Source organism: Nerophis ophidion, linkage group LG08 (assembly GCF_033978795.1).
Source record: "Nerophis ophidion isolate RoL-2023_Sa linkage group LG08, RoL_Noph_v1.0, whole genome shotgun sequence".
Lineage (NCBI taxonomy): Eukaryota > Metazoa > Chordata > Actinopteri > Syngnathiformes > Syngnathidae > Nerophis > Nerophis ophidion.
The window spans coordinates 64,314,163-64,327,542 of record NC_084618.1 but is presented as its reverse complement, the minus strand read 5'-3'; the positions used below and the strand labels follow the sequence as shown (position 1 = coordinate 64,327,542).

The 13,380-nt window shown below is 43.8% G+C and overlaps 1 protein-coding gene across 3 annotated transcripts in view; it reads right to left on the bottom strand.

The window, feature by feature from the left end:
• Positions 1-313: 313 nt before the first annotated feature.
• The window catches only part of lrrc4bb (leucine rich repeat containing 4Bb), a 136,444-nt gene continuing 123,377 nt past the window's right edge, over positions 314-13,380 (bottom strand). For 2 of the 3 annotated variants that reach the window (XM_061909339.1, XM_061909340.1), the window contains 2 exons: positions 4,168-4,788; positions 314-4,082 (listed from right to left, as the gene is read on the bottom strand). In XM_061909339.1, coding sequence (XP_061765323.1) covers positions 2,094-4,082; positions 4,168-4,410 — 2,232 coding nt within the window. In that variant the 5' untranslated portion in view covers positions 4,411-4,788 and the 3' untranslated portion in view covers positions 314-2,093. Of the gene's footprint in view, positions 4,083-4,167; positions 4,789-7,629; positions 8,125-13,380 lie in introns of those variants that run through there. The other variant, XM_061909338.1, reaches the window with a different exon arrangement.

Below are 13,380 nucleotides of genomic sequence, written 5' to 3'. Positions count from 1 at the left end.
TAAAACTTTTTGGTATAAACTCAACTTGTCGTGTTTGGAGGAAGAACAATACTGAGTTGCATCCAAAGAACACCAAACCTACCGTGAAGCATTGGGGTGGAAACATCATGCTTTGGGGCTGTTTTTCTGCTAAGGGGACAGGACGATTCATCCGTGTTAAGGAAAAAATTAATGAAGCCATGTATCGTGAGATTTTGAGCCAAAACCTCCTTCCATCAGTGAGGGCTTTGAATGGTTGTTCACATTCTGTCTCTCACAGTTGAAGTGTACCTATGATGAAAATTACAGACCTCTGTCATCATTTTAATTGGGAGAACTTGCGCAATCGTTGGCTGACTAAATACTTTTTTGCCCCACTGTACATCCAGCCTGTGCTCAATTGCAACAAACATTTTACCTTCCCGCTCTGTCTAATTCTAACCAGACTACAGTAGTGTTTAAAAATTGCACGTAAACTAAATGGCAGCCCCTGCTTTTAAAAAGATACACCTAGTGTTGAAAACATTTAAATACTGTGTATAGGAGAGTGACGAATAGGCTGTCATGATGTTAATAGGGCAGGTGACACTTTTCATTAGCGCTATGACTAATGGCGGAACCACAAGCCCTACGCTTCAGTCCAGGTTTAGCACAGGTTTCCTCCACAGTTTTCCCGCCGCGTGTTGCCGTATTGAGCCGCCACAATCCAATATATGATTCATTTATTTCACACTTAATGATACATGGCTAGACAACTGTACACATTATATCAAACTAACAAAAATAAAGAAATACATAGTTGAAACGCGAGAAGCGCAAATGGCAATCGAACATATGAAAGTTACACTGTAAAAATGCAGTTCTTACAATTGTCATACAACCAGACATTGTTATTATTGATATACTGTACATTTCCATTCATTCTAAAATCGTCCTAGGGAGGATGTTCGATCCTTTCTCGAATGCGACTGAAGAGAGATGTTGAATCGTCATAATGAGGGCGTTTATGGCAATGATTACAGTCACCATGAGCGAGGAGGTCATATCAAATTCCTGGCTACGGATCTGCTTCAAATAACACAAATAAGTCAACACTTTATTTTTCGCCATACAGGTCTTTGCATTGGATTAACCTCTCCCTGTCTGTGAAACATTAGTTATGGCATTGTCAGAATTGATACGATTCAAATACCAAGAAGCTGGTTGTTACAAAATACATAATACACCCTCGGAAACACAAAAAAATGTGTAATGATTACTACTGAAGCAACAGACAGAAGTTTGTCAAACAGATATCTGCATTTACTGTACTACAACCTAAATAGACTTTATGTCACAAAGCCAATTCAAAGATCCACAATGAGTGTTGCAATTGAGCCCTTATGTTCTCTGAGAAGTAGCCAAACTGAAAACATGTACCATAACCAACCTCCCCCAGTCGCCGCCCGTCTTAGGTCACATAGAAACAAACTCTACCGGCATGTACATCCACCCCAAAATATCTCTGCGTCGGAGTCTGCAATGATACATATTTAAATGAAAATATATTTATATAATTTGTGGATTTTTCACAGTAGTTTGTACTGCACTGTACCTTTTTGTCCATCTATTTATGCCTAGATTATTGTCACCTTGAGGGAGTCTATTGAGTCACTTTAGCGCGCCTTCTTTTCGTCAAGAAAAATGTCCCTGGGATTTCGTCCCATAATCTCAGCCATCTTCTGCATGTTAAGTACTAGTGTGCGTGTCTTCCATCTCTGCCGGCCAACAGTGATTCGAGGACCGATTACTCCCAAAGACTTGTTGTTTTTCTCCAATGACAACACGGTTTGGAGAGAATGCAAAAAAACATTTGCTTTGGCACAGATTTACATTGTAGCAATGTCCATTCCTTGATCTCCTTGGCCATGAGCGTTACTACAAACACAAGTAAACCACTGTGGTAATCCTTGGCTCAGTACGCCACCACGGACGAGTCTCTGCGTTTGTGTGTTGCCGTGTCACGTCTATCCTGTCTCCTGGTGTCAAAGTCAATGCACTCTAGTGTCTAATCATTCCCAGCATAAACCCAACATGAATTCTCTCTCTGTCCCTTTAGCGCCATTCTCGCGCTTTTAGATCTGAGTCTCCTGGACATTTTCCTTTGAGTTCCCCTTGAAGAGAAGAGGCTCCATTTGGGGGTTCTGATTCTGGCCCATGAAACCTTTAATCGATCCGTGTAGGCCCATGGTGGGCATTGGGAGAGACATGGGCAGAGGCGGGGACATAGAGCTTGGGTTGATATTGGTGCTATTTCCTGAAGATGTGAGGAGGTTGGATGTGGAGATGGGGACAGGGGTGCAGGAGATGGGGATTTCCTGGCCTTGGTGGTTTTTGTTACCAAGCATCCCTCCGGGTCCCATTCCTTCGCTACCAATACTAAGCCCCATCACATTATTGTTGTAATGATGGGTCTTATAGTAATGGTTCAGAGTGTCCGAACGTCCAATATTGGGAAGGTTAACTATTTCAGGATGATGTATCCTTAGGGTTCCTTCTCCGCCACTGCCTGTATTCATTGTAGACCCGCCTGAAATGCCGCTTCCGGCTCCGGCTCCAATCTCATCCTCCACATTGACGATCTCGATGGCTCTGGCTGGGCCATGGTGCTTGTGCAGCTGGTGTTGCTTGCGGAGCTTATAGAAGACCACCAACATTACAGCTGCCATAAAAGTAATGGCCACGAAGCAGCCAATGATGATCTTGGTGGTTTTCATTACATCATCCAGGCCCGGAATGTTAGTTACATCGATGATGGATACAGTCACTGCATTTTCAGTGGCTCTGTTCGCTCGTGGGGACAATGAGGACAGGGAAGAGAGAGAAGGGGATATAGTGACGCCATCTAAACCTCTTTCAACAGTAGGATTAGGGAAATCTATGAAGGTCTCGTTAATGTACTGCATTGCTGAGTTCTTATCATCCCCTCCTCCCACTGTCTCGACTGTCTCCACTGTGACGGTGGTAAAATAGCTGTAGCTGTTGCTGGGGTCTGAAGCGGATACGTTGAGCACGGCAGTGGCGGTGGTGTTGCCAGCGGAGTTGGTCACCATGCATGTGTACTGGCCCGTGTCCTGCACAGTCACGTTGGTGAAGTTGAGCGTACCGTCGTGGAGCACGGAGATCCTCACGCGGTACGATCCGTGGGTCATCAGAGTGCCGTTCGGAGTGAACCAGTTCACAGAGGTCATGGATGTCCCCGTGCGGCATTTCAGCTCTGCCGCCATGCCCTCGGTGACGTTGAGGTCAGTGGGCGGCTCCACAATGACCGGTGCGTAGCAGGTGAAATGGCTCTGGTCCAGTTCGCCGATGTACTTGCCCTTCAGACCGGGGGGTGCGTGACATCGGGCACAACATGTTGTGTTGCTAGGAACCGTTTCTTTAAGCCACCAGCTGAGCCACAGAACGTCACAGTTGCACACCCACGGGTTGTGATTGAGATGCACCCTCTCCAACTGGTGCAAAGGCGTGAAGAGGTCATGAGGCAGCGAATGAAGGGAATTGTGGGAAAGGTTGAGCTCCTCCAAGCTCTTTAGGTCATCAAAGGCGTTGCGTTCAATAACAGACACTCTGGAGTGCATGAGCCACAGCTTGCGAAGTGACACCAGGCCCTGGAAGGATCCGGGCCGGACAATCCCCAATTGGTTCCCGGACAACTCCAACTCCTCTAGTCGTACAAGCGGGGTGAGGTTAGGGATGTCCTTTAAGCCGCACATGCCCAGATTCAAGAAGCGCAAGTTGACCAGACCTTCGAAAGCCGCCTCTGAGATGAAATCCAGTTTCCTGAGTTCCCCGAGATCGAGACGGCGTAAAGAGGGAACGCGGTGAAATGCAAACGCCGGCAGTGTCTCGATGGGGTTGTTCCGTAGCCATAGTTCCCTAAGCTTGCTGAGGTACTCAAAGGCCTGTGACGGTACAACGGTGAGACGGTTGTCGAAAAGCTCCAGCGTGTTGAGGTTTGGCAGCCCATTGAACGCCCCCACCTCGATCTGTCGGATGTGGTTCTTGGAGAGCTGGAGGATTTCCAAATGCCGCAGGTGCTTAAAGGTGTCAGACTTTATCACCTGCAAACAGAAACACAGTGGCATGTTTGTAGCACCTGCTGTCAAAACATACGGTAGATGGGCTAAAATGTGATGTTGCGCTCACCTGAATTGTGTTCTCTTGTAGATTGAGGTATCTTGTGTTCTCCGAAATACTGTCCGGGACTTGGTCTAGACTCTTCCTTGTACAGATGACACGGCTCGCCTGATTGGAGCAACTACAGGGGGTGGGGCATGGGGGTGCTGCCTCTGTCAGCTCAGGTCCATGGTTGTGGAACCACAACAAAAGGTGGACCAACCAGAGGAGGGGGGAAGGGGTACAGGGGCTGGTCACCATGACAACACGCATGGCAACTGAGTCATGACCCACCCCGACTGCTGTATGATGCTGACAAATCACCTCCAAATCGGAGAATTTAAATGCTTGCCTTCATGTTCATATTTAATGCTCTTTTGCTGTGTTTCTCCTTCAAGTAGACCGTTTAATAATTTAGAAAGAAGGGTGTAATGTTATATTAAAAGACTATCATGAATATATTCTTATTTCACTTGGCTCATGCTTCTTTGACTACCAAGCGCCTTGTTCTTTTTTACATGTCATTTTCAGAAAGCATGTCTTTTTTTTTTTGCTCCCATGACAGTTATTAGTGTAAAAAAGGATGTTTGGGAGGGGATTGTCGCCCCTGGAAGCCTCCTCTTCTCTGCAGAGGCTGTTTGTTTCTTCTCACTGTGGCGGGAGGGGAGGGGACGAAGAGAGAAAAGGAGAAAAGAAAGGAGGTCAAGTAATGCACAGTGCAGTAGCTTTGAGATATTAGCCTAACACATTCATGCAAGGATGCCCAGGACGGAATTTAATTATGAAAATATGACAATGTCCTGTTGCGGGAGACAAGCAAGGTCAGGCTTTGGGTTGTAAAGAAGTGGCTCTCAAATTGTGGCCTGTAGTACAATTGGGTGAGTCAGCTGCCATTTTCTTGACGTTGAACTTAACGCCGAGGTCATCGTCTGAAAATGGCCACAACGTTCTATTTTTTGGAGGAAGAAAACAGCTTGCTAGGAAACCGGTTCAGAGACAAGAATTATTCCGGTTTTAACGAGAATGCAACCATAAGGTTAATGCAGAGATTTACGCAACCTATTAAAAAGCAACAACACCAGTTGACAAATGACACCCTTATGCGGTACTTCGGCAATTAAGCTATCCGGGGATTATTATTGGCTACATGAGCCGTGTGCAATAAGCAACACGCAATTAAGCAAACATGAAACCAGGCGTTGTGAAGCAAAAACAACAGCGATATGCATTGAGAGCCAAATCCGTCCTTGGTTGAGAGGGTGTCGCACACTTTTGCCTGCGAGCATCGGCAGACTCTCTAAATTTAGAAAAGGCTAGGACCAGATGTGTTCGTATGCCACAAAGGTTGCCAACTTCTTACGGTGAATACATAATGGAGATAGTCTGTCGTTAACAAAGGTGCTCCAATGGCCGTGTTTAGCATCTCCTCTCCTATGCAGCCACGATGCATGCGGGCTCCTAGAAACACGGTTGCTGTGGTAACCTGCTCACTCACCATCTTGTGTTTTTTTTTTGTTTTGTTTATTTTTTTTTACTGTCCAGTGCCACATTTTTGTGTTTAGCTGCGTCTTCATGGGAGTTTGTTGCTCTCAAGGACCCTATGTGATTATCAATATAGATCTTCAATATTGAGGAAAATTGCAGAGAAACAGGAGGAAGAACCTCAGGGATAAAAGATAGAGGACGAAGAACTGGAGAGGGGTGGGGGGGGGGGGGTGAATCATAATGTCTACAAGGTCAGCATCAGTCTTTACGAAAAACCATAGCTCTGAGAACTCTTAAAGAAGCTATTAAGGAAACTCATGAGGGAGTGTGCATGCTAAAAATAGTCGTATCTTTTTTTCAGATGCTCGGCACATCCCACATAATTTCTCACACCCTCATATGGGCACACATGTCATCCATAGCCATCCCCAAAGTCAATAACAACATGTATAGCTTTTTGGGGGGTTTTTCACGCCACTTGACAGCGATATGATCCGAATAGGAGGTTTAAGGAAAAAGAAAGACCACAGCTTTTGTTCACATTCCCTACTGATTAAGGCTACGCAGTTAAAGATCTGAATGCCTCTTTTCGCATGGTGGAAATGTAGCTTTGAAACACTTTTTGCATGAGATGTTGCTTAGGCAGCTATACTTACTGTATGTATGTCAGCCTCAATTGAGCAAAAAGACAACTGTACACATGTTCGAGTCCTTATAAAAGGTAATAAACACTACAGACTCTTAAAGCCTTGATTCTCCATCTTCAATCTCTCCACCATATTGAGTTAAATCTCATGAGAGGCTCTCCAGGTAAGAGTGATGAGGAGAAATCATGACGATTGTCCTTTTGTTTTTAATTTTTTTCCATTCCCCCCCTCTATATATTCTCACTTTAGTAGGTAGACATATTCACGTTGCACTTTACTGTTGTGCCTTCTTTTCTTTTTGTCTACGCATGGGAGAGTGCGAAACAAAATTTTGATTCCTTTGTATGTCTTTACATGTAAAGAAATTGACAAATAAAGCTGACTTGACTTGACTTGAAGCTCAAATTCTCAAAGTAGTGCTTTCACTCTCCTTTTTTTTTTTTTTTTAATCTTTGTTGCTCTTTGGTGTCGAGAGCAGATTGCAACAATGTCAGTATTGATTATTCGATCAGGCCTGAGAGAGCGCTCAGTCGTGAAAAGACAAATTAGCTGCAAGCTGCTGACCAATTGCTACAAACCAATCACGCCGTGATTGTATCAAGCCTTTCCACAACACAGTCGTTAAGGTTTATGAAGAGGCAAAAATGGTGGACTCGTTTGCACCTCCTAAGAAGAAAAGAAGTGTCCCTCCATGGTTGGGGTGTAAAGTCCCAGGCCCCGATGAGACGATGGGGTGCATGAAAACAAAGCGACACAGGTGTAGCAGGGGCCAACATCATCGGCTGTAACTATGACAACACTAGATTGATTCAGGACGTGGGAATCGGGGTAGGCATTTCAGGGATGGCGGGGGTTGGGGGGGGGGAAGAAAAATATGCTGCTTCACGCCAAATATCCTCATCGTAGACGTCGTATGAATTGAACCTATGCTCTCTCCCTATGTGCCACAATGGAACAGAATGGCCTTATTCATCAATGCAGCTGCGCTCACTATACGGCGCACCTTCCCTGGAACGCAATTGAAATTCTGAATAGGCCTAATTCTGCACATGCTGCATTACAAAATGGCTTGCACCCAGTCCTGTTTAATGACAACTGCACCCAAAAAGGGGGGAAGAAGAAGAAACAAATTGCACATTTCTTTTTAAGGCACCATGCTTACATAATGCATCTGCTCTTTATTAAATGGTTCTTCTGTGCCTATTAATTAATCACCCGGCCTAAACTGCCGTGCATCTTTGCAGCCTGTGCACAAAAAGTCGTCATTAGGTGCACTTTTTTTTTTTTTTTTTCAAATCAAATGCAATCACTGCGCCGGCCATTTCATCCTCGCACACCTGCACAAATAACATGCACTTACCTCGATGTTGCGGCGTATACGGTCGATGTTTTCCCTCAACGTCCCCATCGGCTCGACTCTTTTTTTTTTTCTTCACACGCACAAACCAAAAAAAAAAAAAAATATCCTGCCCTCTTCTTCTTATTATTATTCTTCTTCTTGTCGATTATTCCGCAGCGCCAACGCAACGCGGGGGTCTAAAACGATGGTGGCAGCTTACAGATGAACACAATCCACACTCTCCGTCAAGGAATAAAAGGAGGAAAAGAGGGTTGGGAATCAGTTTAAAGGCCACAAGGAGACAAAGATGTTAGTATGATCACATTGGATTGAAGCGGACGAGGCTGCATGCGCGCGTCTGGTCATCCTTGGAGGAGGCGCGCATGCAGGCTGCGCACAAGAGCGTCTTTTTTGCCCGTCTTTACGCACATTCCGCATGTCGCGCCTGTCTGAATCTCACTAGGAGCCGCCAAGATGGAGCTCTCGCGGCTACACCTGCAGTCATGGGGGGCCATCGGAGCCCTTCATCCGGATGGTTTGTCTTGTTAAAAAAAAAAAAAAAAAAAAAAAGTGCATGGTTGTCACATAGTCCAGTCACGTGACTCAGAAGCATCAACACAAGAGGGATGCAGTACTGCTTAAATGAGTCTGTTTTAATTATAGACATAGTTGTACTCTAGACCAGTGGTTCTTAACCTTTTTTCAGCCATGTACCCCCAGTGAACATTTTTTTAATTCAAGTACCCCCTAATCAGAGCAAAGCATTTTTGATTGAGAAAAAGAGATAAAGAAGTAAAATACAGCACTATGTCATCAGTTTCTGATTTGTTAAATTGTATAAAATATTGCTCATTTGTAGTGGTCTTTCTTGAACTATTTGGGAAAAAAAGATATAAAAATAACTAAAAACTTGTTGAAAAATAAACAAGTGATTCAATTATAAATACAGATTTCTACACATAGAAGTAATCATCAACTTAAAGTGCCCTCTTTGGGGATTGTAATAGAGATCCATCTGGATTCATGAACTTAATTCTAAACGTGTTTTCACAAAAAAGAAATCTTTAACATGAATATTTATGGAACATGTCCACAAAAAATCTAGCTGTCAACACTGAATATTGCATTGTTGCATTTCTTCTCACAGTTTATGAACGTGCATTCATATTTTGTTGATGTATTATTCAATAAATATATTTATGAAGGGTTTTTGGATTGTTGCTATTTTTAGAATATTTTTAAAAATCTCACGTACGCCTTGGCATACCTTCAAGTACCTCAGGGGTATGCGTGCCCCCATTTGAGAACCACTTTCTAGAACAGCGTTTTCCACCTTTTCTGAGCCAAGGCACCTTTTTTTTTTCATTGGAAATAATTCTGAGGCACACCACCAGCAGAAAACATAACAAAAAAAAATTTAACTCGGTAGCCCTGGGGTCCCTGGCATTTTTTATTTTTTATTCACCCGGGACCAGTTTAATGTAGGCATTATTTTCAGGGGGCAACACGGTGGCACACTCACAATAAGAATGTCCTAAGTTCAATCCCGGGCTTGGGATCTTTCTGTGTGGAGTTTGCATGTTTTCAACGTGACTGCGCGGGTTCCTGCCAGGTTCCCTCCGGGTTCCTACCACCACCAAAGACATGCAGCTGGGGATAGGTTGATTGGCAACACTAAATTGGCCCTAGTGTGTGAATGTGGGTGTGAATGTTGTCTCTGTTGGCCCTGCGATGAGGTGGCGACTTGTCCAGGGTGTACCCCGGTCCCCGCCTTCCACCCAAATGCAGTTAAGATAGGCTCCAGCGAAATCCTCCCCATCCCATGAAAGGGACAAGCGGTAGAAAAATGCCACATGTGGCAGATAAATATAGCAAATAAGTGCATGAAAAATGAATACATGAAAAAACTCACCATAACGTTGAATTAGTGGGAGCCCCTGCATGGCCTTTTGCCTTTGCAAAAAATCTCTCCATAGATTTCAGTTTTGTACTAATTTTTTGCTTTTTATTTGGCTTTAGTATCTAATGGTTTATAGGTGATACATCACATTCAAGGACAAGAGCATGGATATATAATCAAGTTATAGACATATTTGCCATTACTTACAATAGATTAATGTACATTTCCATTCTAAAAGTAATGTATTCATATTTTGTGCAATATATCATACATAAACTTTTTTTTCTTCTTCTTCTTTGTCATGAAAAGGCGAGGTTTTTGTCATGAAAAAGGGAGTTTTTTTGGGTTGGTGCACTAATTGTAAGTGTATCTTGTGTTTTTTTTATGTTGATTTAATAAATGAAAATAATAATAAGAAAATAAACAATTAAAAAAAAAAAAATTAAATTAATAAAAAATTCTTCTGCGGCCCGGTACCAATCGGTGGTTGGGGACCACTGCCGAACACCAATAAGAGGCAGGTGAAAATAATAAGTAGCCATGGTAACTAAAAAAACTCAAAAGTGCACAACAATAGGAAGTAAAGAAGTCCAAAACTAACAGAAAAATAACAAAAACATGATCCGGGCAACGGATCATGATAGTTTATAAATTATTTAATGTCTTTGTGCGGCTTGGTAGCAAATGCGTAACGGGGTCCCCGGACCGGAAGTTGGGGACCACTGCAGAAGCCGATATTGACAATAATAAGTTCTTTTCGCAATTGTTGGATATGACTTTAAACCGTAACCAACCATGCATCAATATAGCTATTGTTTCAAAGTAGGTGTGCTGTCACCACCTGACACATCACGCTGTGATTTATTTTGAGTTTTTTGGTGTTTTCCTGTGTGTAGTGTTCTAGTTCTTGTCTCACTCTCCTATTTTGGTGGCTTTTCCTCTTTTGTTGGTATTTTCCTGTAGCAGTTTCATGTCTTCCTTGAATGCTATTCCCTGCCCGTGCTTTGTTTTTGCAATCAAAACTATTTAAGTTGTTTTCATCCATCTTTGTGTCGACATGGTTGACTGTCATGTACGGATGTACTTTGTGGACGCCGTCTGCTCCACACGCTGTAAGTCTTTGCTGTTGTCCAGCATTCTGTTTTTGTTTACTTTGCAGCCAGTTCACTTTAGTTTTGTTTTGCATTGCCATCCCTAAGCTTCAATGCCTTTTCTTAGCGGCCTTCACCTTTTTAAGTGTTAGATATCTTTTTGCCTCCACTCTGTCGTTTGCATATTATGAACTACAAAGCAAGTCGCTACCTGCTGCCACCTACTGATATGGAAGAGTATTACCCGGTTACTATGCCGAGCTCTAGACAGCACAGATACTCAACAACGGCACATTTGCGCATTATAATTACCGGTTTGCAAAAAAATATTTTTAACCCAATTAGGTGAAATTACATAATCTCCCACGGCACATTAGTGGTTGAAAAACACTGCTGTATTGCTTCAATTAGTATACCGTCCATCCATCCATTTCCTACCGCTTATTCCCTTTTGGGGTTGCGGGGGGCGCTGGCGCCTATCTCAGCTACAATCGAGCGGAAGGCGGAGTATACCCTGGACAAGTCGCCACCTCATCGCAGGGCCAACACAGATAGACAGACAACATTCACACTCACATTCACACACTAGGGCCAATTTAGTGTTGCCAATCGTATTTCCTTGAATTGCCGCCGGGGCGCTAATTAATTTAAAACCTCTTCTCACTCCTGCGCTTACCAAAGGCATGCGGTAAAAGTCAGCATGCGCAAATTATTTTAAAACCTCTTCTCACTCCGGCACTTACCAGAGGCATGCAGTAAAAATTTGAGTGTGATGTAAGCTTGGACCTTAAATCCTACTGAATAGCTCTTAATCTTCTTCCCTTTATGCGATTTCAAATTACAGGTATTGAAATCAGCCTCCTCCATTTTGAAAATGATGACAGGGAAAGTGTCACTCGTGACGTCACGAGTTTGACCAGGCGGTAATACCAAGCATGCGCTAAATATTTCGCGAAGCGAGTTTGACCCGTCAGTAATTCAAGGTAGGCGCATACTATATGCCCTGCGGCAACTCAAGGAAATACGGTATTTCATAAACATATTTGTACTCTAGAACAGTGGTTCCCAAACACCGGTCCGGGGACCGTCGCCGTCTGTGACGCATTTGCTACCGGGCCGCACCGAGACCATCCATCCATCCATCCATCATCTTCCGCTTATCCGAGGTCGGGTCGCGGGGGCAGCAGCCTAAGCAGGGAAGCCCAGACTTCCCTATCTCCAGCCACTTCGTCTAGCTCTTCCCGGGGGATCCCGAGGCCCGAGACATTAAATAATTTATAACCAACCAAATTTTCTCCTACTTCACTTTGGCCAGTCCCAACAGACACACCTATTACCTTGTTCATAGATCTATTAAAAAATTCCTGATGGGAAGTCGCCATTTGCTATATTTGTTACATCTTTTGCTACGGCGAAGCTCTCAATTTACCGATTGATATACGTTCCCGTCCTCACCTATGGTCAAGAGCTTTGGGTCATGACCGAAAGGATAAGATCAAGGGTACAAGCGGCCGAAATTAGTTTCCTCCGCCGTGTGGCGGGCCTCTCCCTTAGAGATAGGGTGAGAAGCTCTGCCATCCGGGAGGAACTCAAAGTAAAGCTGTTGCTCCTTCACATCGAGAGGAGCCAGATGATGTGGCTCGCGCATCTGGTCAGGATGCCACCCGAACGCCTCCCTAGGGAGGTGTTTAGGGCATGTCCAACCGGTAGGAGGCCACGGGGAAGACCCAGGACACGTTGGGAAGACTATGTCTCCCGGCTGGCCAGGGAACGCCTCAGGATCCCCCGGGAAGAGCTAGACGTAGTGGCTGGGGAGAGGGAAGTCTGGGTTTCCCTGCTTAGGCTGTTGCCCCCGCGACCCGACCTCGTATAAGTGGAAGAAGATGGATGGATGGATGGATGGATGGATGGATGGATGGATGGATGGATGGACGGACAATGCACATTATCAAAAATATCAAATGTAAAGGTGCCAAATCGTAGCCAAAAGCTTGGTTCCATCTGCAGTCCACGGCAGGTGGATGAGCTAAGATCAGGGCAGATCAGTTCCAAAGTGACCATAGTACTTAGAGAAGTGCTTAATTGTTGCATATAATAATTATGCTGAAGGAAGAAAATACACAGCTCCTTTGGCCTAGAAAGTTAAAGTGCTGGTATTATTGCACATTGTCCTATTATATAAGAAGTTAGCAATAACACAAGTATTTACGCATGCAAAATTGGACCAAAAAAACCTGACATTAGTGTATCTACGTATGAAATATTGCACAAAATATGAGTACATATCTTTTAGAATGGAAATAGAAATCCACATAAATCTATTGGAACTTATGGCAAGTATTTCTAGCTTGATTATATATCCATGCTCCTGTCCTAGAATGTGATGTGTCACCTCTAACCCAACAGATACTAAAGCCAAAAAAACTTACTACGAGCAAAAAAGAGTAAAAAACAAAAGTCTATGCAGAGATTTTTTGCAAAAGGAAAAGGCGAGGGGCTCCCATTAATTCAACGTCATAGTGAGTTTTTTCATGTATTCATTTTTCATGCACTTATTTGCTATATTTATCTGCCACACGTGGAAGGCCGGTCCATGTAAATAATGCCTACATTAAACCGGTCTCTGGTGCAAAAAAGGTTGGGGACCCCTGCTCTAGAACACAGGTGTTAGACAAACTCAAGGCCCAGGGGCCAGAGCTGGTAAGCGAATGCCTGGAAATGATGTGTGTACTTCATATTTTTTTTATCAAATGTATTTATCCCATCCATCCATCCATTTTC